Source organism: Tiliqua scincoides, chromosome 5, assembly GCF_035046505.1.
Source record: "Tiliqua scincoides isolate rTilSci1 chromosome 5, rTilSci1.hap2, whole genome shotgun sequence".
In the NCBI taxonomy this organism is placed as follows: Eukaryota; Metazoa; Chordata; class Lepidosauria; order Squamata; family Scincidae; genus Tiliqua; species Tiliqua scincoides.
Genome location: NC_089825.1, coordinates 39,465,635 through 39,492,415, shown reverse-complemented (window position 1 = coordinate 39,492,415; position 26,781 = coordinate 39,465,635). Strand labels below are relative to the sequence as shown.

Below are 26,781 nucleotides of genomic sequence, written 5' to 3'. Positions count from 1 at the left end.
AAAGTTGGATGGGACTGGGCTGTTAGTCTGTAAATATATATACACACTTACCTGGAAATAAGCTCCATTGGACAAAATGGGACTTACTTCCAAGTACAGGTGCAGCCTATTTATCCACTGATTTTTTATCTGTGGATTTGTCTCAACGCAAATGGGGTGGGGAAACTGAAAGTTACACACACCTTTGCCTCCTTTGCCCGTCTTGCTCCATTTCCAGGCAGCCCAAAACACTGCAAAAAGGCTCTGCCTCGCCCAGGCAGGGAAATAGCCCTGGAGCCCTGGAAGAGGTTCCCCTTGCAAAGGAACAGTAACACTCCTGAGCCCCTGAGCCAGCAAAGAGGATGAAGGGGGGGCCAAAAATGTAGCCAGAACACGTGCAGCAAGGTGGAGCTCTCTCTCTCTCTCTCTCTCTCACTCACTCACTCACTCACTCACACAAGGGCAGGTGTGGCAGCAACAGAGGGGATTGCTTTAAAAAAACCCAGGGAGTGTTTGCCAAATTCCCCTCCCCCATTGAGATGGTGCAGGCAATCACCAACACAAGTAACCCCCCCCCTCATGGTGCAGGCAATCACCGACACAAGTAAGCCTTCCCACCAAGCAAAGCATGAGGTACAGCTTACAATCCTCTCCACACTTTCCTGGGAGTAAGCCCTATTGACTACAATGGGTCTTACTTCTGAGTACGAAACACATAGGGCTGGACTCTTAAAAGATCCGCATCCCATGTGAAAGAAGCTGGGCAGCTGCCAATGGGGAGGGGAATGATAACAGCTGCCTTAGTTTCCTTCCATCCGGAAGTGTCAGGCTGCAATGTGTTTGCGTAACTCTATGGAATTTAGCACAACGCGTTTTTTGTTAATCGTGCTGAGTCACGGAACGGAACTAACGCGGATAAATAGGCTCCACCTGTACACTTATAAGATTGTGTCATAAGAAACTTCAGCAGAAGTTATGTGCCTTGTCATTCTGACATTCTAATTTTGAATATTGTGACTCAGTATATGTGGAGTCCTATAAAGAGAAAACATTTCTGGTATCACATAATGCAGGTTTGGGAAAAGATAACAGATTAATGCAGTGGTTCCCAAACTTGCCTGGGTCACGATGTCCACATAGCCTCTTCTTCCTGTTTCAGCTGGGTGTCGTCATCTTGGATCTTGCAAAATCTCACAAGATCCAAGACAGTGGCAGCCAGGAGAATAGGTAGAAGAGGTCATTGGGGACATCCTGCAACAGCCCTGTGAGTGTGTCACAGCACCTTAAGGTGTCACGATGCATACGATGGAAAACCATGGATCAATGAACAGGTAACTGTTAACCACATAAGATATAACACCTAAGCTATATATCTTTCATCTTGTTTGGGTTTGAAAAAAAAAGGAGAGACTAATGTGAGCTCTGGTTAAATGCAGGCAACAGTCAAATGAATTGGAACTCCTGATAAAAGCCTTGGTGATCTGAACGGCTTCTACCTTTGTTTTCTTTAGTTGTACTAGCAACATGCAGAGTCATTTCTAAACAATTTGTTGCATATGGATAAGAAAGGTGTGCAAATCTTTAAACAAATATCAAAATGCTTACAGAGAAACCAAGATTTTTTTTTTTTTGGCAGTGAGAATTACAGACAGGAACTCAACACATTTAATGCGATTTTTTCTTTCCATTTACACTATAATAAATTACAAAGCATATTTCACTTCACAAAATAAAACCATTTCCATACCATTTTATGACAGTATTTAGTACATAACCTACAACAATTAAATCTGTACAAACTTAGGAGAATCTCTAGTCGTATTGTACCAGCAAATCAGACCTCACTAAAATCTGGCCTGCAGTCTGGGTCTCCCTGTCTAGCCCTTGGTGGCCTACCAAAAAGGATAACTAATAGACATTAATCCCTGTGCCCCCTTTTGTCTTCACTCTTTTTTTTCATTATCAAAGTTACACACTTTTTTTCAATTTGAATAGAAACCTGTGCTCCCTGAAATAATTCAGAAAACAGCGCAACTGAGTTTTGAAATTTTGTGATTTATACAAATCAAGAGGAGAGTTAAATAGAACTTTTCCTACTGAAAATTCAATTTGCAATGAAGTGTGCTACCGTCCTGCATTTGAAATAGTTGTACAAAAATATCATGATGAGAATAAAGGGCTAATATTGGAATGAACTGCTTTTGATAAGACTGAGGATTCAACCTCTGGAAAGACAAGAAAAATGTGATCTGGTAATATACCAGTTCTGTCTCTCACTCCTCTAATGACAAGTTTGCTGGAAGACACTGAACATAAATGCTCAATTTTAAACAGGCTTTATAAATATAGAACCAAAGTAATGCAACTTGGCTTCAAAAAAATGATAAAAAAATTAACCCTAAATAAGTGCTAACTTTTCAGCAAGGCCAGAAAATATTGAATATCCTGGCATCGCTTAGACATTACTGTATTTCAAGAAACATGTGTTATGTGTAGTAGTTGATGCTAGTGTCAAGAATAACAAAAAAACCCTTCAGATGTCCCTCTTTTTGGAGGGGAGGATTAATACTGTACTTGCTCCAGAATACCATACCTCTATAGGAAAGAACGCCAGTTCCTCGTATATAACACAAACTGAATAATGTTAAGATATGCACAAAAGATGAAGTCTCCTTAATAGTGTTTGCAATGAAAGAGGTATGTCACAATAATACTGCACTGGTGATAGATGCATTCAATGTGCCATAGCAATAATGCTGGAGAGGAATATATGGAAAATCATCAATGCACCGCATTGAATTATACTTCGCTAAAATAAAAAGACATTCTTGCAGCTAACTAAAGTAAAAATATATTTTAAAATACAGGTTTGTTTCACTTTAGACATATATAATTATGTCTTACATAGAAAGAAATTGTATATCCCTATACAACTAATACTGACAAACACCATGACCCTAAATACGATGAATAAAATCCAAAATCCTTACTGTGCAGTGCCCTCATAGTCTCTTCAATGAATGGAAATGCTTCCCATGCAGACCTGAATTCCTCACTGTGCATGCAAATGTTGCTCATGGAAGAGAACCAGGAAGCTCCTGGTTGTGTGGAGTTCTGCCTGGGCACCAGAGGTGCTAGCTCATGACCATTTATTAAAGTCAGCGTTCCAGATTTACTAAGCTTTTCTGTTAAGTGGGGAAACATTCAGTGTGGACAGCAAAGAACATAAAACACCCAGGCAAAATATCCAGAACAATATGTTATGACCACCATCCAGAAATTAAGTTGAATGGCACTTGTTTCCACATCATGTTTACCATGATCTGGAGAGCCTTGCAAGCAGGGGTGGGTTGTGTGCCTTGTGTGGCTGCAATTGTGTACAAGGATTTCAAAAAAAGGAAAAAAAAAAGACAACTGAAGTTTGAATGGGATAGCTCTAAAAGTGCTGATTGAAATGGGGGCAGGGTGCCTGCATTCAGTTCTTGGTTTTTTTGCAAACAGATGATCAACCAAGTGAGTGCAGCACCAGTACTGTGGGCTCTTGTGGGCGCCTGATTTATGGCTCACGTATCATCCTTTTGCATGGGTAATACTGAATCCAGGGATGCAGAAGGGTGATCTGTGTGTAGAAACCTGTTTTTGACTACAATCCTGCAAGTTGTTATGCTAAGCCAGTCCTTTTCTGTCAGAACTGTGCTAGCACAGAACTTTGGGGACCTGGTTGAAAGTACCTTTTTGCTTCAACAATCTACATAAACATACAAACTTTGCATCCTTTAATAAGTTAACAGTAGAACAGTTTGTAAGCTTTCTACAGAGATACACATTGGAAGCAAGGCAAAAAGATACAAGGCAAAAGGATTTTTCTGACCTTTTGTTCTTTCTTAAATTATAAAAAAGAGGCATGTGTCTATGAGACATACCCTTTACTAAATGTTTTGGCATTCATCTGCAACATTGCAGAAAATGAAGTGCTCCCCATGTTTCTTTTTCTTCAAGGAACTTTTTTCTTTAAATGTGTACTTTCCTAGCAAATGGCTACGAATTTACAGTTCCATTTTTCTAAAACAAAACATCTTCATTTTCTATCAATATTTGCACAATCAGCTTCTGGTACCGCATGTCATTGAGCGTGGTAAGGGTGCTGTCTTCTGGAGGTCTCATTAAAGTAGGCCCAAACACGATTCCCAGATTTTCAGCGTTCATAAAATTATCTTTTTCATTCATGGTAATCCTAGAGTGAAAAGAAAAAAGTGATAACGTTTGTCACGACTTTTTGTTTCTTCTTATGGTGAGTAAATCATTTTATGATGTGTCTACAACTGGAGTAGTAAGGTATTTGACAAACATTTTAATCGAATGAACCACTGTGACAGTGAATTTCTAGTATAAAGAATTTTTAAATGGATGCCCCTCAATCACAGCTGGTCTGCAAATGAGACCAGATGAGACAGCAGAGTCAGGCAGCAGATGGGTACAGGAGGGCAGCCCAAACTCACCTTTGCTGATATCCCTCCCCAGCTTACTCACCTGACGGCAGTAGCAGATGACCAACAGCCATTTCCTCTCCCCTCCCATTCTACTCCTCCTACTTATTCTTTCAATAAACCAGAATGTATTCATTTCAGTTACTTCTGTCTTTTCTGTTAGTCCCTTAAATGCCAGTACACAGTGGTATACCACAAGCCAATAGCCAAAGCCAAAAGAAGTGAGAGGCATATGTGTATCCCCATACATATGTCTTTGCAAAGCACTCTTGTTAACAACTTGTAGATATGTAAACTTTCAAATGACGCTATTTGATGTGTGGTCCAAGTTGTGGAGATTAGACTGCACCCAAAGTTTCCCTTCCTCCAGAACAAGGAGTCTTCTTCCTGCGGATCTTTTGGATATAATGCACAAACACAAAGAAGGTCTAAGTAGAAAGGCTGTATGTTACTATGATTTAAAAATATTTTTAGTATACTTCTGTACCAAACAAGAAGGATGCAAGATGAAAAAGTGTTATTTGACAGGCAAATTAACTTACTTTTTAAGGTGAATCATCAGGAATCTAAGGGTCTCATAGTGTGCAGCAGGTAGTAACATCAACACTTCATGGACAGCTTCTAGTCTTTCATCAGGGCTAGAGAGTTCTACATTACACACAAGATTTGTGTAAGCTTCATTGGAATGCAAGTTCCAAAGTTCAACAAAAATTAAGTAAAACAAACAAATCCAAGATAGGCTCTAGAGAATTTAAAATTGGAGAGAGTTACAGGCAGGGCCAGTCCAAGATATCCTGAGATGGGGTGCCAAATGCTGCCCCCCACCTATCTAATGATGTGCTAGCTTCTGCTTGTGTCAAGCTGTAATCTGCCCAGTGGGGCTACTCTGATCTGGACCAGCTCAATTGCTGGTACAGAACCAAGTAGCTCCATGTAGGGCTTTCAGGCCCAGGAGGGAGGCTGAGGATCTGGTGGGGACCTCCACTATCCCTGCCCCTCCTCCTGAGCCTGAATAGCCCTCCTCCCTGCCCTCCCCTGCCCTCCCCCTGTCTAGTTTCACCCCTTCCCTCAGAACACCCCTAGGTGGCGTAGCGGCATACTCAGTGCTGTTGGCTCCTGGGGCTCCATACCTAGCATGAAGGCCCAGCATCCACCCCTGCTGGCCTCTGCGCCAGTGCTTCCCTCCATCTGGCCACTGTGAAGTGCTTTATTGTACTTTTTCAATGGCCATCGCCCTAGTAGCACACTGAGGACCAGCGCTGCTGGCAGGTAGGATCAGACCGTTATTCTTCTACACTGCCTTATTCTTCCTTTTCCAATTCAAGAAGCCAGAGAGGAGCAGCAGCAGCAGAGATCAGTGAATGGACGGAGGTGGGTGTCCGCAGCCAATATGATGACTGAGGTGACTGTCTCAGTAGGCCTCATGGGTGAGCCAACCCTGGTTGCGGGCATGGCAAAGAAAATTATAAATAAATGAAATTATATACCTCAGTACTTACTTGCTGCCTCTATAAACTTAGAATAAGTATCATAGGTGATTACAGGAATTGGTAAGTCTCTGAAGTACAGTTTTAATGCTCCAGCAATGATATTTATGTCCGGATAAATGTTGGCAGAGACATCTACCTTGTCACCATCTAGAAAAGAATGAGGATAGATTTAGGGGCCTTCAGTTTAAGTCCAGCACAGTTTGTCATGGCTGAAGTTAACATTAATGCTGAGGACTGGAAGTGACATCATTAAGCAGATGATGGCCAAAAATAAGCACTTTGTTCTCACACAGAAACTCATTACCTGCATATAACAGAAGAGAAAATGTGCAAATCTTGTTCATATTTTCAAGATACAAGAAAGCCCAATTATCAAGCTGGGAGAGCCCCAATTAAAATGGGGGCCAGATAAATTGTTTCTGATGGCTGCATTCGGCCCTCGGGCCTTATGTTTGACATCCCTGGTTTAAAACCACTATGAAGTTATGGGAAGAGAAAGGTTATTTTAGCACAAAGCTGTAGTAACTTAAGCAACCATCAATCTCCTTGCCTGGGATCGAAACCCAGCTCTGTGTTCCTCTGTTGTTTGGTCCTTGAAATCCCAGCAGTAGTAATGTTGACTATGTTGGTAAAGGCACAGGAATCTCAGCTTTTGTACAATCCCCATAAGAACCACAGCATTTGGGGAGGGGGGGGATTCCTTCTGGCACCTCAGAAGTTGCTATAAAAATGTTCCTTTCTTGTACTGTAGCGGTTCAGAAGATTAACCTCTTTGGTCCTTATCTGCCCTTTTCTCCAAGGAGTTAGCCTTTCTGAAAAGTAGTGAAAAGCCTGAATCATGAGTTACTGTGTTAAAATCCATCCTATAAACAGGCACATTGGTTTGTATCCAAAGAATCTCTTAACTCCAGATCAGGGGTATTCAAACTTTTTAGTAGGAGGGCCACACAATCTCTCCAACACTGTTTCAGGGGCCGGAAAAAAAGAATTAATTTGCATTTAAAATTTAAATAAATTTACATAAATGAATATATTAGAGTTGAAACTTATATGAATGAATAAAGGTTTCACAATAGCTCAAGGCCAATGAAAGACCTTGCACAAAGCAAGGCCGGTCTTTCTTTGCTGCTGCTTCGCAGACATGAAACAGCAAGCAGCGGAGGGAGCTCTCGGCCCACAGCTCGGGCAAGTGGTCAAACAATCGGCCCTCACGCTGAGAGTAGTCACGTCGGGCCAGGACTGGCTCCAGCAAGTCTCTGAAGGGCCAGAGGCTCATTGGAGACTGGGAGCTGCCCATGGGCCGGATTAGGGGTCCCCAAGGGCCACAAATGACCCCCATGCTGGGGTTTGGGCACCCCTGCTCCAGAAGAACGCTTTGTCCTGGAGAAAGTGCTTTCCTTTGGAACAAGGGAGCCTCTGAATACAACTTTTATGCATAAGCATACCATCTTCTATGCAAGTGTCCAGTTTAGTTTGCCTCTGAAAGGATACCAATAAAATTGTGCAATTTAAAAAAATAATTTTTATTCATCAAGGCAGAGCTACTTAACTTTCATATTCAGACTGCTCCATATAGTAAGATGTTGGTATGTGGCTACTCACTGTGTAGAACTTGTAATGTTCACTACTTGTAATGAAAACCCTTGGTGACTTTTGCAGTCACTTCGTGGTAGCACCTTGCATGTATTCTTAACTTCACATTCCTTAGCTGCAAGTTGAAATTGTGGGCCAGTGGGCTTATTTTTAACACCAACAGAATTTTTGTTGGTCTGCAGTCTAAACATGCACTGAATGTGGATTGAACCATTCACAAGACACAAATGTACATGGATGTTCCCTATAAAGTGACTGTTAAAAAGATATAAAAACCCTCAGAACAGACAATATGGTTATGTGAATCCTCCCTTGGTAACAGTACAATGGTATATATGAAATGTGTTGTGCTAAGCAGAACAAACACAAGCTCAGAATGCAATGGCCACAATGAGAACCTTATGAACAAGCCGTACAATGAATGATTTATATGCCAATAGGAACAGAACTGGTCAACAATAACTGCACAGTGAGTAACGGTTGCTTTACAACATCCGTATTCATTCACTGGAAGAAGAAACAAACAGTATTCATATCATTCTAGCCAAAGAGTGGTGAAATTAGCCATCACAAATCAACTAACTTAATTTTTGCTCTAAAATTCATCTTTCTATATAATTGGCACCTTCCTTATTTTGCAGGCACTGAGGCAGAATCAAATGTACAAAATTAACAAACTCTACAGCCCTTCTTCCAATGAATCACTTAATTGGGGGGGGGGGGAATTCCACATATGAGTTCTTTTTCAGGTAAAATTATCCTTATATAAGTAGTACATTAGACAGCACAATATAATTCATCAGGGAGAAAGCTGTGAGCATCAGGGACGATCCCAGGTGAATACTTCCTGTTTTAAAATAAATTTCAGTGTCCTAATTTATTATGTAAGTATAGAAAGCCCATGGTGAAGAGCAGAAATCTCTTTATTACATTCCATTTCTTCCATTAACTTTAGCATTATCTTTCTTATCTTCCATATATTTTGTATCTGCTTTATTCCAAGGACAAAATATTTTAATATTCATGGTAAATGCGACTAGAAATCAGTACCAGAGAAGTATATAACCATGGATGCTTTCCAAAGTTAAGATATACTGTACCTCGATCAAAAGCCATTTTGACATCTTCAATGTGTTCAGTAAACCCTGAGACTCTGTAAATCCCTTCTGACTGCAAACCTGTAAGGCAAAAAGTCATTAGCTCATTTAGCCTATAGATACAGTTCTTCACAAGTGACATTTCATTTTCTGAAGGCCCACAACAAGATAATTTATCCAGCCCACTGTCATATTTTTATTCTGGCCCCAGATTGTTCAGGAGTTTAAAGGTCAGAACCAGCAAACTGAGCCTGGAAGTCAAATGGTAACCAGTGAAACTGGTATAGGATCAATTTGTGGTCTAATCAGAATCTTGGCAGCTGTATTTTGAAGCAACAGAAGCTTTTAGATTGCCTTAACAGACAATTTTCTACTAGTATTTTCCTGCTATAGCTTCTATGCTAAGAGTTGCAGTCTCACAAACAGAAGGCCCTTCTGTTTTGTAGGGGGTGCTTTTTGTGGGTCTCTCCTCCCCTATGAAGCCTTCATTTTGCATGTCATTGTATTCCAACCCTCAAGAGCAGGGATTTGGGGGGGGGGGGGGAAACAGAGCAGGCAATAAAGGAGGGATTGGCAAAAACCACTCCCCTTTCGCAAATGGAAATGCCTTTCATTCACAGAAGTTAGCATACCACTGAAAGAGTCTAATATTAATTATAATCATAGTGTCAGTGGCGGTCCTGGGCTTTTTCCTGCCCAGGGCTGCCACTCTGATTGCCACCCCCCCAGACCCTGACATAATTGTGGTGATGTCATCACATCACCATAATCACTTCCGAAGTTGTCCCAGGAGTTTGATTCTGTGCTGCTCTGGAGCACGTCTTTCATCTCCTTGGAGATGAATGACACGGCCCAGGCCCCAGAGAAGTGCGGAATTGTGCCCAGAGTGACTGTGAGTTGTAGCCACTCCAGCCGAGGTTCAGCGTGGTTCTGGGTCACCCCCTCCTTTATAGGAAGAGAGAAGGGAGTGGCCTAGAGTGGCAGCGCTAGACCGCAGCTGGACTGTGACTCTTGGTGCGCTGCCGCTCTAGGCCACTCCTTTCCTCTCCTCCTGAGGAGTGAAGGGGGGTGGCCCAGAATGGCACTGAATCAAGGCTGGAGTGGTTGCAGCTTGCAGTCACTCTGAGTGCAATTCTGCGCCGCTCCCTCCTTCATCAGGAGGAGGAGGATAAACAGGTGGTGGGGGTGAAGCTGGTGGCACCCCCCCCGCAGGCACAGCGCCTGGGGCTTTTGCCCCTGTTGCCCCCCCAAATACTCTACTGCTTAGAATAAACAGGTTATATTCTTGACACCCCAAGAAGAATATTCTATTTCATTAATACTTAAAAAAAACTTAAATACCTCTTGCTTCAATTTCACGAATGCATATGTCCACTACCATGGGTCTCTGTGTATTGTGGGCCTTCACTAGTGTAGTGAGGTCACAGCAATAGACTCGCTTGATCCTCTTGAGATCTGGTTGACAGTCATTAGGAACATATTTTGAACACTGTTTGTGTACGTTCAATCCACAGTCTGTAAAGAAAGTATTGGTATTACTCTGAATTAGTTCAACTGACTCTTGAAAGAATAAAAAACTTCAGTATATACATCTCACATGTTGACATATCAGACCACAATCACACTCATTTTCAACAAGAAGAATCTGTATAGTGTTTTTTGAGTGTGCCTTATTCTTCACATATATTATCCTTACAACAACCCTGTAAGAGAAGCATTGTTTATTTTTCACATTTTAATACCACCCTTCCTCCAAAAGGCTCAGGGCAGTGTACACAGCTGCTCCCCTCCTTTTGTCCTCACAACAACCCTGTGAGGTAAGTGAGGCTTAGAGAAAGTGACTGGCCCAAGAGGAAGCTTCATGGCTGAGGTGGGATTTGAACCTCGGTCTTCCAGGACTAAGTCTACCCCCCAAACCATTACACCAGCCTGACTTTCCTATTCTCATACTGCAGTTGGCTCTTACTATCCTCATATTGCAGCTGAGGATGAGGGGAGGTGACACACCTGAGGCTACCTAGTGAGTTTGTGGCAGTAGTGAGATTCCAACTGAGAAAGCCCTGATCACGGGCAGCCCAATCCTAAATTGCACTGGAGCAGCTAGGCCACAGCTATGCAACTTAGGAGGTGGCTGGAGGTTACCTCGGGGTAAGGGGATATTTTTCCCCCTTACCCCAGGTAAAGCCCCAGCCACCTCTATTGAACACAATGGAGGTTATTTGTGGGTAGACAAATACACTATAGGATTGTGCTGTTAGCCATGGGGCTACACCAGTCTTCTGACATGAGTTCAAATAAGTTATTCCTCAATGTACTATGTATACTATCTGTTGGCAACCTTCAGTCTCGAAAGACTATGGTATCGCGCTCTGAATGGTGGTTCTGGAACAGCGTCTAGTGTGGCTGAAAAGGCCAATTCGGGAGTGACAATCCCTTCCACAACGGGAGCAAGTGCAGTCTGTCCCTGGTCTGTCTCCCTGGCTATGGGCCTTCCTTCTTTGCCTCTTTGCCTCAGACTGTTGGCCAAGTGTCTCTTCAAACTGGGAAAGTCCATGCTGCACAGCCTGCCTCCAAGTGGGCCGCTCAGAGGCCAGGGTTTCCCACCTGTTGAGGTCCACTCCTAAGGCCTTCAGATCCCTCTTGCAGATGTTCAAGATGGTATGTATACTGATGGTATTATTAATACTATAGTTACCATCACCAACAGAATATGCATAGGATAGCAGGCAAGCTAAGAAGGTAAAAAAGGTTCTGCATAATTCTCTAATAATGCGAATGGTAAATTAAATACATCTGAAAAACTGTTAAGATTAATGCAAATATTATGGCCACCATGTGGAGGCTGCTGGAATCCTTTTATGTTGCATACCACATGGTGATTGTACCAATACTGTGGACAGTCTCAGGGCTAACACTGCAAATTCCAAGAAATGATCAGCACAGACACAGAGACTCTCTTTGAGATCTGGGCCCATCGTTGCAGCAAACATTAAGGATTTCTGGTATACTTTCTGCCACACTGAAGCATATTTCTCTGCGTCCCTCCATGTGGTGGCCATAACATGAATCAGCCCTTAGTCATTGATGCTGCATTGGGAAACCATGCCAGGAAAGGTCTCTTGAAGACGTGTGTTTGAGACAAGGAAAGAAGACAGACAAACAGGATGTAAAACAATCTGGTGAGTTGTTCTGATGGATTAGGAAGAAGAGTGAATTAGCGTAATCCTTCCAGGAAGCATCATTCGTGTGTGGCAGGGTACATAAAAAAAAAGATTTAATTTTATGACAACAAACATGCTCACAATTTTATAGTTCTTTTGTTCTAACTGTATATAAATTAGTACATAAATCCTGTGGAGGCGTGATGAAGCTTTATAAGGCACTAAATCACCAGGATCTTAAGGTTAAACCCTTTTAATCATTTCTATAATTTCTGAATGCTATGCAATTGTTCCTCAGGTAGTCTTCCATATATTAAGATATATTGCTCCACTGTGTGCCTCTGGAAAGCTATGTTTCAGCTGCTGTCATTCTGAGGTAGTTGCCTTTCAAAAATGAGCAATAACTTTAGATTTGTATTTCAGTATGATTGAATTGATTTCTCAGAGGTCAGCAGCTCCGGCAAAGAACTCTACTTGCCAAAAAGGTGTACATCCATGGCCCAAAGCAGACTCAACTCTGGAATGAGGTTAGAGCCAGAGTGGATGCTATCCTAAGTCTCCTACTGTTAGCCAATGGATTGAGGACCCTTTGACTTTATCAACTTTTGAATAATATCTTACAGACAACAACTACAAATGAATAGACAGTATTTGTGGACACTTGGAAACCTTTCCTAGACTAAGGGCCCAATCCTATCCAATTTTCCAGCACTGGTGCAGTGGCAATGCAACCCCGAGGTAAGGGAACCAATGTTCCCATACCTTAAGGAGGCCTCTGTGACTACCTCCCTATCACAGGATGTAGTGCATGCCCCATTGGCACGGCTGCACCGGTGCTGGAAAATTGGATAGGATTGGGCCCTTACAGAGTGTGAAGTATGCCACAGTATAGATTGCTCAAATATCTCCATAATGTATTTCCTTTTTCCTTTTTCTTTCCTTCCCTTTTTATTTTGAAATTATATCTTATCCTTTCTCTGTAACTGTTATGTTCTGTTTGTATCTAGGCTTTGTACTGTGTTTCAATATTTTTTTTTATTACTAAGTTAAAAAAAATACTGAAGCTGAAATCCTAAACATATTTACCTAGGAGTAAATGTTGCTTACTTCACTACTAAACCAGACACAAAAACATGGGTGGCTTCTATCCTTGCAAAAACAAACACTTTCATGAAGTAGCAATATAGTACAATTTGGGAATCACAGTCAAATATCAACTTGGAAAGTGCTGTTGTTCATAAATACTAACTCTGTTTGAGGGAAGTTTCTTTCAAGCCAAAGCAAAGCAATTCCATTAACCTAATATCAGCTATTTGATAGCCACAAATAAATGACCTCTGTCCCTTTAAATAAATCTATTTGGTTTATTGGGCTCCTTCAGACAGAAACTGCTGCATAATGCATTATTGTTCAGTGAAATCTAAACAAACCAAGCCAGCTGTACTTAAGATACTCCCTTTATTGTATTTGGAGTTCTTACTAAACATTTCCTGTGTAGTTAAAAACTTGTTTGTCTGCTTAGAGTTAAATATTGGTAATCTAATGAAGCTGAACCTTAAGCTTTGATCTAAACAAACATACTTTTTCACAGGGTAAATACTTAAAATAATGAAAACAAATCCAGTATATTAAGGGGAGATCTGCAGCTGTTACACAGTTTAGTTCACACAGATGTAGCCAACGTTTAGTAGTTTTCTCTAGTTTTTTGTAGATATTTTGAATGGCATGGAGTATAAAGATACACAGAAGCCTGCTGATACATGTAGAATTTAATTTCAGCAAGGGCTCATGGGTGCTGTACCCCAGAACCCGATTCAATGCTATGGGTTCAGTCCTGTGACGTGTAATGGTATATTTAAGATAACTGCTTTTGGGCATGTGCAAAGTGCCTTTCCCTTTACTACCAAGTAACCACAATTAGTGTACATATCTCAGCAGCAAGGTATAACTTAATGGGCAGCAGTATCTGAGCCCCATTGCTTTTCTTGGTAGAAACTGTCCAAGTACTGAGATGGTGCAATGGTTCTGAAGTTGGAATTCAAAATTCCCGCTCACACATGAAGCTTCCTGGGTGACCTTGGGCCTGTCACTATCTTTCAGCCTCACCTACCTCACAGGCTTGTTGTGGGGACCAGTTATGTGCAGTGAGATCCAGGCCAGGAGAGGCTACACGCATTCACTCTCCCCCCTCCCTACCCCACGTTAAGCTCAGTCTCTGGAATACAACACCCCCCCTCCCGAAATAAATAATGTATACCATTCTGAGATTCTTGGAAGAAAGGTAGTATAAAAATGTGAAAAGAATATTTGGATATAATCACATCACAAAAGGCAGTATTCACCTTCATAAAATGGCAGCATCTATCAGATTCTTGAGAAAACCCAATTTTCATATAGATCAGACATGGCCAAACCAAGGCTCGTGAACCACATTGGGCTCTTTGTCATATAATGTGCGGCTCTCAGAAATATGTTGTCTGAGCTCCATTTTGCATCACAATTAATATAAAAGTTAAATAAGAATTTTTCAAGCTTCATAATTATTTGCAAGGTATAAACTGAGAGTTCACTGGATTGAAACATGTTCATGGCGAGTAAATATATTTAAGAATTTAAATGGTTCTTAAATATTGTGTCTTTCTGATGGATTTTAGAAGAGAAATGGAGCAACAAGTCAGAGAACTCTCTGAACAAATTGGGCAAATAAGCTCCTCCCTTGTAAACTCGCGGGAACAGATTATAAACAATAGAGAAGAAAAAAGAATGGATCAGATGTCAGGTGAAGTTAAAGAAGTGGAGTATTTTGAAATGGGACATGAGATGGAAGAAGCAATTGTTATAATAACTGGGAATCTTAAGGAAGAAAAAAGACAAAATGTTCAGAGAGCAAGCTGTCTCAAGAAGAGGAAGAATTTATGGATTGAATTCAAGAATAACAGAATGAAAAAGAAGAAAGAAAGAGGGGGGGACTTAAGAAGAAAAAGAAGAAGTGGAAGAACCAGTAGGAGGACTAAGAGGGAACACCAATAAGATAGAGTACAAAGTAAACAATAAGAAGAAGGGCGAAATGGTTGAATAATAAATAGAATTTTTTTTTAACATATTAAATTAAAATAGATGTAAATGAAAATTTGAAATATAAATATTGTGGAAATTAAGAGGTATTAAGAGAAATATTTTATTAATTAGATTAAACTAAAGTGGATGAAAAGGGAATTTGGAATATAAGTATTGTGAAAATTAAAGTGGTAAATATATGAAATAAATTAGATGGAACTGTAATTTTGGAATATAAGTATTGTGTAAAATATAGTGGTATTAAGACAAATAAAAGGGTTATTTTATAAAAAAGAAGGTAAATAAAATAAATTATAGATGTCAATTTATTTTGGAGAAAATATTAAACCTGTATTTTGGGTTAATAAATATGTGGTGGATAAGTGAAGTATAATATTATTGTAATTGGAGATATTTGTTTTTAGATGTGATATTAGAAATTAAGAATCAGATAAGAGATTGTATTTTAGAGGTTAGTTTAGTGGTAAGAAGAGTTTATAAGTAAAAATTTGAAGCCTTTTTTGATTGGATAGTTATGGAAAATGATGTATAACTTGTTATAAGAGATATTGGAGGAGGTAATACCATGGTAATCGGAGACTTCTTTTTTAGATGTCATATTAGAAATTAAGAATCAGATAAGAAAGATTTTATTTTAGAGACTAGTTTAGTGGTAAGAAGAGTGTATAAGTAAAAGTTTGAAGTGTTTTTTTTAATGATGGGATAGATAAGGTTAGAGGAAAAATATGGAATGTTAAAGTATTAACCAGTTGGGTTAAAGAATATGATAATTTTTGTATTGATTATTAATTTCGTTTGGATTAATGTTTGTTGTAATCGATGGCCACCACCCTCGTGTGTAACCTATGTAGTCCTAGCCCTAAGTCTATCCAATTTTCCTTACCTGTATCTGTAATAAATAAATAAAGCAATATATATATAAAAAAATATTGTGTCTCTCAGACATCTCTCTTGGGGCTCTTAAACATCTGGTGTTTATCATATGTGGCTCTTCTGTTAAACAAGTTTGGCCACCCTGATATAGATGAAGGTGGGGGTCTTTCTAGCTGTTTGTAGAAGTAAATAAATGTCACTGAAAGTCTTATGTTGCTCAAGGAGACATGCATATGGTTCCCAGATAATCACTCATCACGCACATTGACCAGACCAGCTTAGCTTTAACAAGGTGGCTGCATCATGTGCCCTCAGGCTAGTTGGAAGTTCTAGGGACCTGTATGGAAGACATACAGCTCCTTGGTCCTCTCTATGAAGTTCCACTGCTACTCAACTGTTCACTGATACTCAATGAACACCATTCCTCCTTCTGCTCTGGCACTGTTTGGCAAATAGGACAGAATACTTGGTCCAACAGAGAAGACACTGCCTCAAATCAACTGTTCTGCTGATGCCCAAAGGCGGATGGATAACAGGAAATGGGACACAGATTATTGCATTGCTGGATTACGAATTCGCTGGATGGACTATAATGACATCAGGAGTTCATTGCATATTTTAAGCTTTTGGTTTTTAAAACTAAGCCAGTATTTCCCACAGCAAAAAGCAGTACTATTTTCACTCTATCCCTGATCGACCAAAGTATTCATAAGAAGAAAGTAAAGTCAGCCTCCAACTTCACTTTCAGTGCAATGGAGAAATTTTGTCCATATCGAAACTAGCCATTACAATTATGATCACTGCAAGTAGAATTTTATCATTTTTCTTTTAAGTGCATAAATTCTCTCGCAGGAGGAAACTGCAGAATGCGTCAAAATTTGAGCTCATTTTAGAGGGCCTTTAAAGTGCATTTCACCCTGTTAAAATAACTCCTTGTGGTTTCTTCAAGGAGTTTAACATATCTCTCAATTAAGGAAACAAGAACCCGGCCAATAAAATATTTAAGATTACCTGAACACCTTACTCCCTGAGCAATGAGCCCCCACATGAAGTTGGCACAGTATTCACACCAGTGTGGACCTCGAAATGTGTGGACCTGTGATAGAGAAAGAGGGAGAGAAAAAAATAATCCAGGATCATCAGGAGGCAGATGGCCTGACAGATGGGACAAGTAAAAGAAAGAGATAAACAACAAAAGATTCAGTTAAGAGCAAATCTTCCTCATTCATAGCCAGCCCCATCCCAAATGCTGGAGATGATAAGTCCAAGGAAAAGAAAATTGTATTGTATCTCAAGGTTTGCTTCATTTCACAAGAGACAGAACAAAGAATCAAATCTTGCTGTATTACAGTGAAATCAATCCATTTAACTTGATCTCTTCTTAATGGGCTGATTGTTTCATGTAGGCTAATGACATGTATAAGTATAATATTCAAGTGACACTGGTTTACATTTTTGTACAAAGAACGTAAAGTGAAAGTAACTACTGTATAACGTAAGTGGAACTTAAGAGCTATTTTACCATGTTACAGCTACAGTGTTCACACCATTTTAATGCCTTTGGTACATGTTCACTGTTACCATGTGGTAAAATACTGTCATGCAGTAGCTCAGCAGTTCCTGAACCATGGGTCCATGGCCCACCAGTGGGTCATGACCCAATATTTGGTGGTTTGCGAAAACTAACAGGGTAGATTAGGCTATGTGCATCAAGGGTTAAACAACCTGCTACTTAGGGGGAGCACTGCTGCCCCAATCACCAATATTGCCACTGAGGCTTGAGAGGCTGGTAAAGTAAAACTTTTTTAAGGTGGGTCCTGATGCTAAAAAGTTTGAGAACCACTGCAGTATCTTATTTGTATTTTAAGAACATAAGAACAGCCCCACTGGATCAGGCCATAGGCCCATCTAGTCCAGCTTCCTGTATCTCACAGTGGCCCACCAAATGCCCCAGGGAGCACACCAGATAACAAGAGACCTGCATCCTGGTGCCCTCCCTTGCATCTGGCATTCTGACATAGCCCATTTCTAAAATCAGGAGTTTGCACATACACATCATGGCTTGTAACCCGTAATGGATTTTTCCTCCAGAAACTTGTCCAATTCCCTTTTAAAGGCGTCCAGCCCAGATTTTAAATTTAAATTTTAAATTTTTTAAATTTTAATTTAAAATTTAGATTAGATTAAAATTTAAAATTTAAAGTAATTTTCGTCATGCCACTGCAACATTTCTTTTCTGGATGCTTGTGGTGGTATGATGTAAAACTCCGTGACTACCACACAGGCCAGCTGTGGTTGTATCTATACAGCCAGTCAAATAGGATGGTAGAGAATCTTACAGGAAAGAAAGCTTTGGCAGGGAATTGGCTTCACGGAAGAGATGGAAAGCCTATGTCCATGTGGAATACCACAAATGCTCTGGCTTGAAGCCACTACAAAAAAGTAAGGGCCAGTTTACATGTTTCCGTAATTATATGGAGACCAGTTCCCTGGATCTAAACATGCAGCAGAATGACGTGGGAATGAGAGAGTAGAGTATGAAGTTGATTAACTGGTTTGAACCATTTCAGAATACAGATGTGAAACTTGGTTTTTAAATATTCTTCCCCTTTAAAAATATATATATATATTTGCTTCAGAAAAGCTTGGGAGAAAGTTTTGAAACCAGCCCTATCTCTGCTGTGATATTTCCACCAGAGTGTGTGTGTGTGGTAGAACATTTGAAGTGTGATTCATCACATTCTGAAGTGGTGCAGTCCACTCTAGTACTGTACTTCAGTCTCACATCAGCCTGCTATATATGTAGATCCAGATTACAGTCCAAGTGATAACTATAATGTAAACTAGCCCACTCCTTTTGTATAAAGGTTGGAACCACAACATCTGTTATGCTCTATATGAGTAGGGCTTTCCATTTCTTCTATAAAGCCAGTTCCTGCTTTTCACATACTAGATTTTTTTTCTTCCTAAAAGAGAACTAGAAGCCTCTGTTAGAGGGACTCTGGATGGTGGCCACTGTCTGTTTCAGATTGTGGTACCAGGCTACAAGCTGGAATGAAAAGTCTCTTAGTAAAAGAAACAAACAATCCATTGAAATGTATGGAACCCTTTGATGCACTACATTAAAGACAAAACAAAGGGATCAGAAAATGGTGTCTCATATTAGGATAAGAATCTGAAAATTTCCACATGCTTCCCAACTTGTCATTACCAAATTCAGCTTCCAGAGATGTCTATGGTTTCTTGAAGACAATATTTCGGAGGGTGGAGAGATCCAAAATAGTGCAAACCAATATTTATGAAAGGGTCTCTCTGTATTTTGAATTTCAGATCCTCCTCAGGAGAGCATATTTTATATAAAACCAGGCCTGCTTTCTTGGTAAACTCATAGGGTTTGCATGTCTACATAGCAGATCTAGCTTTGTATGCTGTTCTTTGAGGAACATCTGTGGGATGAAACATATTAGACTCCTGTCATAAATACTGGTCTCCATTATTTTGGATTTTTTCCATTTTAGATCCCCCCCCCCAATTTTGTTGTGCTTGTGTATTGGTGTCAACCTCTTGCTTTACTTCACAACAACATTTTTGTCATTTATGTAAATTGAATATAATTTTGAATACTGAATTAGTCTTAGTGAAGTAGGATTATGATGTGACCCTGTTACATGAACCTTTTATATAATGAGACAAAACCACACATCACAATCAGTATCCAAGAATCAAGGAAATCATTGTAATTTGACTCAAAAAGAATAATGAGTGATTTGTGCAGACATTTCAGGCAGTGGTTGTGCAAATATCTGATTTTCGCATGTTTCTATCAACCACAGTCACAGACAAACTATTTTTGTCTCCTTCTCCAACCCAAATTAAATAAGTAAACTTGTTTTATACAGGCTACAAAATTTGAACAGATCCTTATTCAAGGGAAACATAGTAAGTGCCATTTTGCTACAAATCTCCATGCAAGCAATGATGATGAAGATAGATGAAACGTCTGACTTGCAGAAGATGCTAGCTTTAAATCTGAGTTTGTAAAGTTAATAACTTTTGAAAGTTAGAAAATGAGCATGATGTAGTAAATTAACTCTAATTCCACTGAAATTAAAATCAGAGACAGCAGCTTCATATTAGTAAACTGAAGCCGCCTACCTGTACTGGCAATTGCAGTTTGGCACATGGGATTCTGGATAATTTGCAATCCCACAAAGAAAAGTGTAGAATAAACATTCTGTTCCAGCAGTAGGAGGGAAGGACAAATAGGTTTAAGTCTCTCAAACTATAAACTGAATAGGTTAAAATATACAGTATTAATGTTCTGCCTTCCACAAAGATAAAAGGTACAGTATATACCTTGAATACAGAAGATCCCAGTTTCAATCACTGGGATCTCTCAGTAGTAGAGCTGGAAAAAAATTCCTAGAGCGCCACTGCCACTCAGCACACATAGCACTGAGCCAGATAGATAAGTGGTTTCCAAACTGGTCGCTCATGACCCACCAGCCAGCCTTTGTCCTTTTACGGGGAGGGGAGGAGTGAAGGCAACAACGTGATTGCCAGGATTTTGTCACTGCTGGGGACACAATCCTGGTAATCACCCCAGTAAGCCGGTGTTGCCCCTGGAAACTTAAGAAAAAAAAACTTTTTTTTTTTAAAGTTAACGGGGCAGCGCTGGTTTACTGAGCTGAGTTATACTGACAGAGAACTGGGTTGGGTCAAAAGACTAATTAAAAAGACCAGGGTTTGTTTATTGGATTAATGGGGGAAGAGGTGTCTGTTAATGCCAAAAGTCCATTAAATCTGAATGTACTGAAGTTAATGGAGATGCACATGTGCAAAACATATGACTAGTTTTTAATAAAGCAGAAAAATCTTTTTCTGAAGTCTGTTAAATCAAAGGTTCACTGTATACCAATTCATTTTTCACAAATTAATTCCACATTTTGTTTGCAAACTGGATTGGCCTTAAGGCTGGACATGTATGGTTTTTATTGCTTAAAATTATTTTGGCCTGTTTTTTAAAAAGGGTTTTAACAAATAAACAATTTAAACAACATTTCCCCAAGAATCCTGCCTCTACTGTTACCTATTCTACATCCCACTCATATTCCCTAGTCAAAAACTGTGAAAGAGAAGAAAGGAATGAAGAAAAACAAGAGATGAAAGAAAAGAAACACAACATAATCAGCATAGGGTGCAGTCCTGACCTGCAGATAGGCCCATCATTGTCATGAAAGTGCCATAAAGCACTTTTGTGCCAACGTAAGTGGGGTTAGACCGGCGCATGAATTTGCACCAGCCTCCCCATGCCAACATGGGTGGGCCACAGGGAAAGGGTTAGCTGCATCAACCGAGGTTGGTCGATGCAGGGATCTGGGGAGGAGGCAGGAGGGAGGTGTTTCGACGTGGGGAGGGCAGGTGGCAGCCGTTCCTGGGGGCAGGCGGGCAGGAAGTGGGAGGCGGGGCCAGGATCTAGCAGTTATGCAGCATAACTGCTGGATCCTAACCCCGTTCCCGGGTGGCCTGGGGCAGTCCAGGGCTGCGCGAATTTGTGCCACCTCTTGAGATGGTGCAGATCTGAGTACCCCATTGGGGCTGCTGTGTCTTTACCTGGGGTAAGGGGAAGTGATTCCCCTTACACCGGGCTGAGCTGCTTTCAGCCCCAATCCTGCTTTGGATGCAGTGCAGACCTGCTGGCCTGCCTGCACCAGGGCAGGTTAGGACTGCACTGATAGTTGCAGATACAACTTAAATGCATAACCGATGCATTATTGAGTCCAGTATACAATAGTCATACTCCTCTTTCAAGGCTTATGGGTTCAGAACTTATTCCACCTGTAATTATTTCAAAATATGGGGATGTGCAGATTTAAGAAATAAATTCCAAAGCTAGTGTATAGGGGTGATGATTGAAGCAATGGGTAACCTGAGGTCAAGGATGTTGGAATCTGATGTCTGCATGACTGCCAATTATACATTATAATTGATGGAAAATGGAAAATAGACACAACCAATTGGGAATGCTTGGATTTATCATTCAGAATGGTGATGCTTTCCTGTTGTCCTTCTCCACTGTATGTTTTTTCCCCCTTCTATTTTACATTGCTTACCTGTGGTGTCTAAATTATCTCTGTAATGTGAAAATTTTATAGCCACTTAAGTTTGTAGATCCACACATTAAGCATTCAAGTATGTAAAAATTCATTTGGGATTAGTTTTACTCTAATAGCCTAATTTCATGGATCATTGTGAATTACTTTAGCAATAATGCTTGCGACTTGTCTTGCACCGAAACATTCAGATTAAAGGTTTTGAATTAGTGCTACAGTTACCACGGTTTAAACAAGTGCAAAAATCCAATTGTCAATGTACATGAACTAAGCAGTGTCTCCTCACTCCTACAACATTTCAAAGAGCCTCTCTCGTCCACAATGATTTCAATGTTAACTAAAATAGGGAAGATTGATCTTTCCATGCTTTCCTTAGCACACATGCACAATGGGCTCCCTCCACTGCCATGAGTGCCCCATGCATGAACGAGACACATGTGCATAGAGCAGCTAGGTATTCTAAATGAAGTCATTAGACTTTAACTCCAACACATGTCAGTAACAAAACTGCTACTACTAATGACATGTTGTACCAGTTTTGCTTTCTAATATATATTATATAGCCCAGGGGTGCTCACACTTTTTTGGCTCGAGAGCTACTTTGAAACCCAGCAAGGCCCGGAGATCTACCAGAGTTTTTTTTACAATGTTCGCGCCATCATAACATATAACATTTATGTGTACAATGTATGTTGGTGTACCTTGAGCCCCACTGAGTATAACAGGACTTATTCCTGAGTAGACATGCCTAGGATTAGGCTGTGAGGCTGCAATCCTAGCCACACTTACCTGAGAGTAAGCCGCATTGAGTACAATGGGCCTTACTCCCGGCGTTTCCTCCCAGAGGCACCTGAAGGGGGGGTCGGCACTCTGCGATCTACTCATTTTGCCTCGCGATCTACCAGTAGATCGCGATCCACCTATTGAGCACCCCTGATATAGCCTATAGTTATGTTTATTAAAAAAAACTGTCAAGCTTAGTTGGTATTCAGGGCTGATTTAAATCACTTGTACATCCCTTGATGTCTCATTGCTCCATGACATCGCAATGATTTGAAGTTGAATATGTGTTCTATCTCCCCTGATGTCCATGATGTCAGTGACTTGCTCTTACGAAACCTACATTGGGTGTTGGTTTGATCTGTGATGGTTGTTTTGTACATACAAGTAAACACTTGATATTTTTGTGATGAACATTTGCCTGAATTTAGTTTTTCAGTTCTCAGAATGGTTAGGTGGATACTGAAAAATACTGGACAAATGTTTAGAGAAGTGAAATGCATTTGAGTTCATTATTAAAACTGCAGTTTCCTAATCTTCTTAAGCTGTTCTACACTAATTACTGGGATATTTTGGGTCTGTTTGTGACATCATATAAAAGCAGTAATTTTCTGTGGATTACTTAAATAACTATGGCTGATTATTTCCTGCTCTTTTCCTGTATTAACAGGAAACAGTAATTATTTTACATTTAGTCCAATTCTCATTGACTTTGAAAATATACAAGATACAGTTTCATTTATTTAATGTCCTTCTTAACATGTCCATCTTCTATCTGGTGTCACAAATGCCAAAGTTAAGAAGCCAAAAGTAAAGCTGATAAAATAAAAATGTTGGATATTGAAATAAAACAGATTTGTGAAGTTTTCATTAGGAGTGTGGATGGCTTCTGGATAAAGCTTCACATTTTGAAAGGGTAAATTATACGTTTTTGATATGTATAATTTTACACTTTCAAAATATGAACTTTTATCCAAATGCCGTACACCAGGGGTGCTCAATAGGTGGATCGTGATCTACCGGTAGATCGCGAGGCAAAATGAGTAGATCGCGGAGTGCCGACCCCCCCCCCTTCAGGTGCCTCTGGGAGGAAACGCCGGGAGTAAGGCCCATTGTACTCAATGGGGCTTACTCCCAGGTAAGTGTGGCTAGGATTGCAGCCTCACAGCCTAATCCTAGGCATGTCTACTCAGGAGTAAGTCCTGTTATACTCAGTGGGGCTCAAGGTACACCAACATACATTGTACACATAAATGTTATATGTTATGATGGCGCGAACATTGTAAAAAAAACTCTGGTAGATCTCCGGGCCTTGCTGGGTTTCAAAGTAGCTCTCGAGCTAAAAAAGTGTGAGCACTCCTGCCGTACACACTCCTAAGACAAGTGGCTGCTGACATAATTATGTCAGAAGCCACAATGCAAAAGAAAGGATGGATTCAAGAACTTTGAAGCTCCATGCTGTGGTTTTCATTTGCGGAGCCCTTCCTTCTATTTCCTTATAAGTAGTGAATTTACAGCAAATAAGAATTTGCAGTGGGAAAATGTGCATTTTAAACTACAAAACCGTCCAACATATTTGTAGCATTTTAGGACAGCCTTCTGACACAGTCATCACAAAATAGTACGGAATGTTGTTTTGTTGAATAAAGATTGATTCATAAAATCATTGGAGGCAAGCAATAATGATAGTTTTAAGGGAAAATTTACATGGAGACTTTTGAAGTGGGCCTCCAGTGCACATCCAATCTCTCTAGTTTTCAAGGACCAGAGTCTTCACGTTACCCTGTACCCCTTGCAGGGTACAGTGTGGGGTTCCTCAGAGCCACACACACATGTGCCACAGGCCTTGCTCTCAAAAACAGCAGATGTGGTGATCAGTGTTCATGAGGACTCTTCAGTTGCAGGTGAAGACTCACCTGAATGATCCTCCACCACAACGTTCTCTGAACACAGAAAACTGGATGTCTGGAGTAAGGGCTCTCTGCTAGCTTTCAGTCATGCACGCTAATGTCCTATATGTGATGACAATTTTTTATGGAGCAAATCCCACTTCAGTGGGGGTCTAATCTAGCTTTATTTACAGAAATTATCTGATTTATTCTTAGAATAGATGCACATGACACTTTACACAGAGTGAAAAAAAACAGGTCCTTGCCTTGAGGGACTCACAATCTTGATGTTGACACAAGGGTGGCAATGGGAGGGGTAGAGAAATGGAGGCAAGAGTAAACAAGGAGAGCATATGCAATAGTTTCCACACATACTTAAGCTTAGTTTCAGAAGGGAATGGGGACTAAGTTGTGATGTCAAAGGCTTTCTGAAACTCATGGGTCAAAGGGGGTGAGTGAGGAAGCATCTTGTAGGTGTTCTAGGAGGCCATTCCAAGTTTAAGGGGCAGAGAGGAAGGGGATGCTTAAGGGAGCAGGAGACTTTTGGACTGCACCTCATCTGTTGTTTGTGAGATGTGGGCTTTCAAAGCGCTTTGCCATCCCACAGAAACAGAGATAGCTTCCTTATACCACTATCTAGTCAGTACTGTTCATGCTGACTGACATCAGCTCCCCAGACGGGGTTTCAGACAGGAATTGTTCTCTGCCTAGCTGAATATGCCGAGGTTTGAATCTGGAACTTTCTGCCTGCAAAGCAGATGTTCTTCCACTGAACTAAAATCCCTTTCCCTGTTCAGTGGACAACCTCCTGCTTTGTATGCTTTACATACAGAGCCATTGTTAGTGAAGACTAGGATGCTCCAACACAAGACCCACAGGCTGCATGTGGCCTGGAGGCCCTTTTAGGTGGGCCCTGAAAGTCTGGCTGCAGCATCTCCTGCCTCCTCCAGAAGCTTTTCGGTCTCCCTGCCGTGCCGTTCCAGCTTCTCCAGCTGAAACAGTGAGGCAGGGACATTGAAAAGCCCCACTACGCCCACCTCTGCTGCCTCCATTCTGTGCCTGCCACAAGATGACTTTGGCAGCCTAAGAACACGGAAGTAATTGGTGGTTACATCATGTCACCACCAATTACTTCTGAGTTGGCCCAGCCGGGGGTCATGAAAAGATCATGTGCCCCCCTCCCCAGCTGCCAAAAGTTGGACTGGTGTAGACCGAACTAACCTAAGCTAAGCAATCATCAGACTCAGTATAATGAAGTTTTCTATGTGTTTCATATGAGATCTTTAACCCTGAGAGTCTGATTGCCTATTGAAGGCAATCATGATTTGGTTTCCACTGATTGTAAGTTCCATTTCTCACAAGATAGCATTCATTTTATAAATTAATTAAGCCACCCAGAAGAACAATAAATCTCTAGTTCACACCTTAAACAGTAACAAGAATCAGAATAATCACTCTACATGTTAGTTTTTCAAGTCTACTTTATGTGTATTAAAGTGCAGTCCTATCTTGTGCTGGAACAGGCAGGCCAGGAGGTCTGCACTGTATCCAGCGCAAGATAGGTGCCCAGAGTGGCTCAGCTGGGGGTAAAGGGGCACTTTTCCCCTTATCCCTGGGTAAGCCACTGCAGCCCCAATGGGTCTCCTTGGACTTTTGCCACTTCCAGAGGTGGCGTAAGTCCAAGGTCAGTGGAGCAGCTTGCAGCCACTCCACACTGCTCAGGAACGGGGGTTGTGATCTGGCAGAACTGCTGGGTCCCAACCCCGCCTCCCGCTCCCGTCCACCCACCCGCCTGCCCTCAGGACCACCCTCCATCTGCCCTCCCCCTGGAATGCCTTCCTCCCACCTCCTCCCCACCCTCCCCAGAGCCTTGCATCAACTGAGCTTGGCTGACGCAAACCTCTTCCGTGCAGTTGGAGCAGGGACTGGATTCAGCCTCCATGGGTCGGCGTGCATCCCTGCACCAGCCCAGCCAACTCCCAAAGAGGTGCAAACATGCTTTACGGCATATTTGCGACCCTCCTGGGCCAGCATAAGGGACTTGTGCCAGCCTAAAGGCACCTTAGGATTGCGCACTTTGTTATGCCTGAAATCATACTACTTATGGAAGTAAAAAGTGTGATCAAGATCACAGAGTGGTTTAAACCTGACTTTTACTCTCAATATTTGTTTCTGGGTGACTTCTTATAGTGCCCTTCTAACTAGGACCTTTTACTTTCATCTCATTATGCTGGAATGTTG

General features: G+C 41.0%; 1 protein-coding gene across 2 annotated transcripts in view; it reads right to left on the bottom strand.

The window, feature by feature from the left end:
* Nucleotides 1-1,643: 1,643 nt before the first annotated feature.
* CHN2 (chimerin 2) overlaps nt 1,644-26,781 on the bottom strand; it is a 175,234-nt gene continuing 150,096 nt past the window's right edge. For both annotated transcript variants that reach the window (XM_066627163.1, XM_066627164.1), the window contains 6 exons: nt 16,770-16,854; nt 9,988-10,161; nt 8,650-8,727; nt 5,966-6,103; nt 5,009-5,114; nt 1,644-4,213 (listed from right to left, as the gene is read on the bottom strand). In XM_066627163.1, the coding sequence (XP_066483260.1) occupies nt 4,042-4,213; nt 5,009-5,114; nt 5,966-6,103; nt 8,650-8,727; nt 9,988-10,161; nt 16,770-16,854 (753 nt within the window). In that variant the 3' untranslated portion in view covers nt 1,644-4,041. The remainder of the gene's footprint in view (nt 4,214-5,008; nt 5,115-5,965; nt 6,104-8,649; nt 8,728-9,987; nt 10,162-16,769; nt 16,855-26,781) is intronic.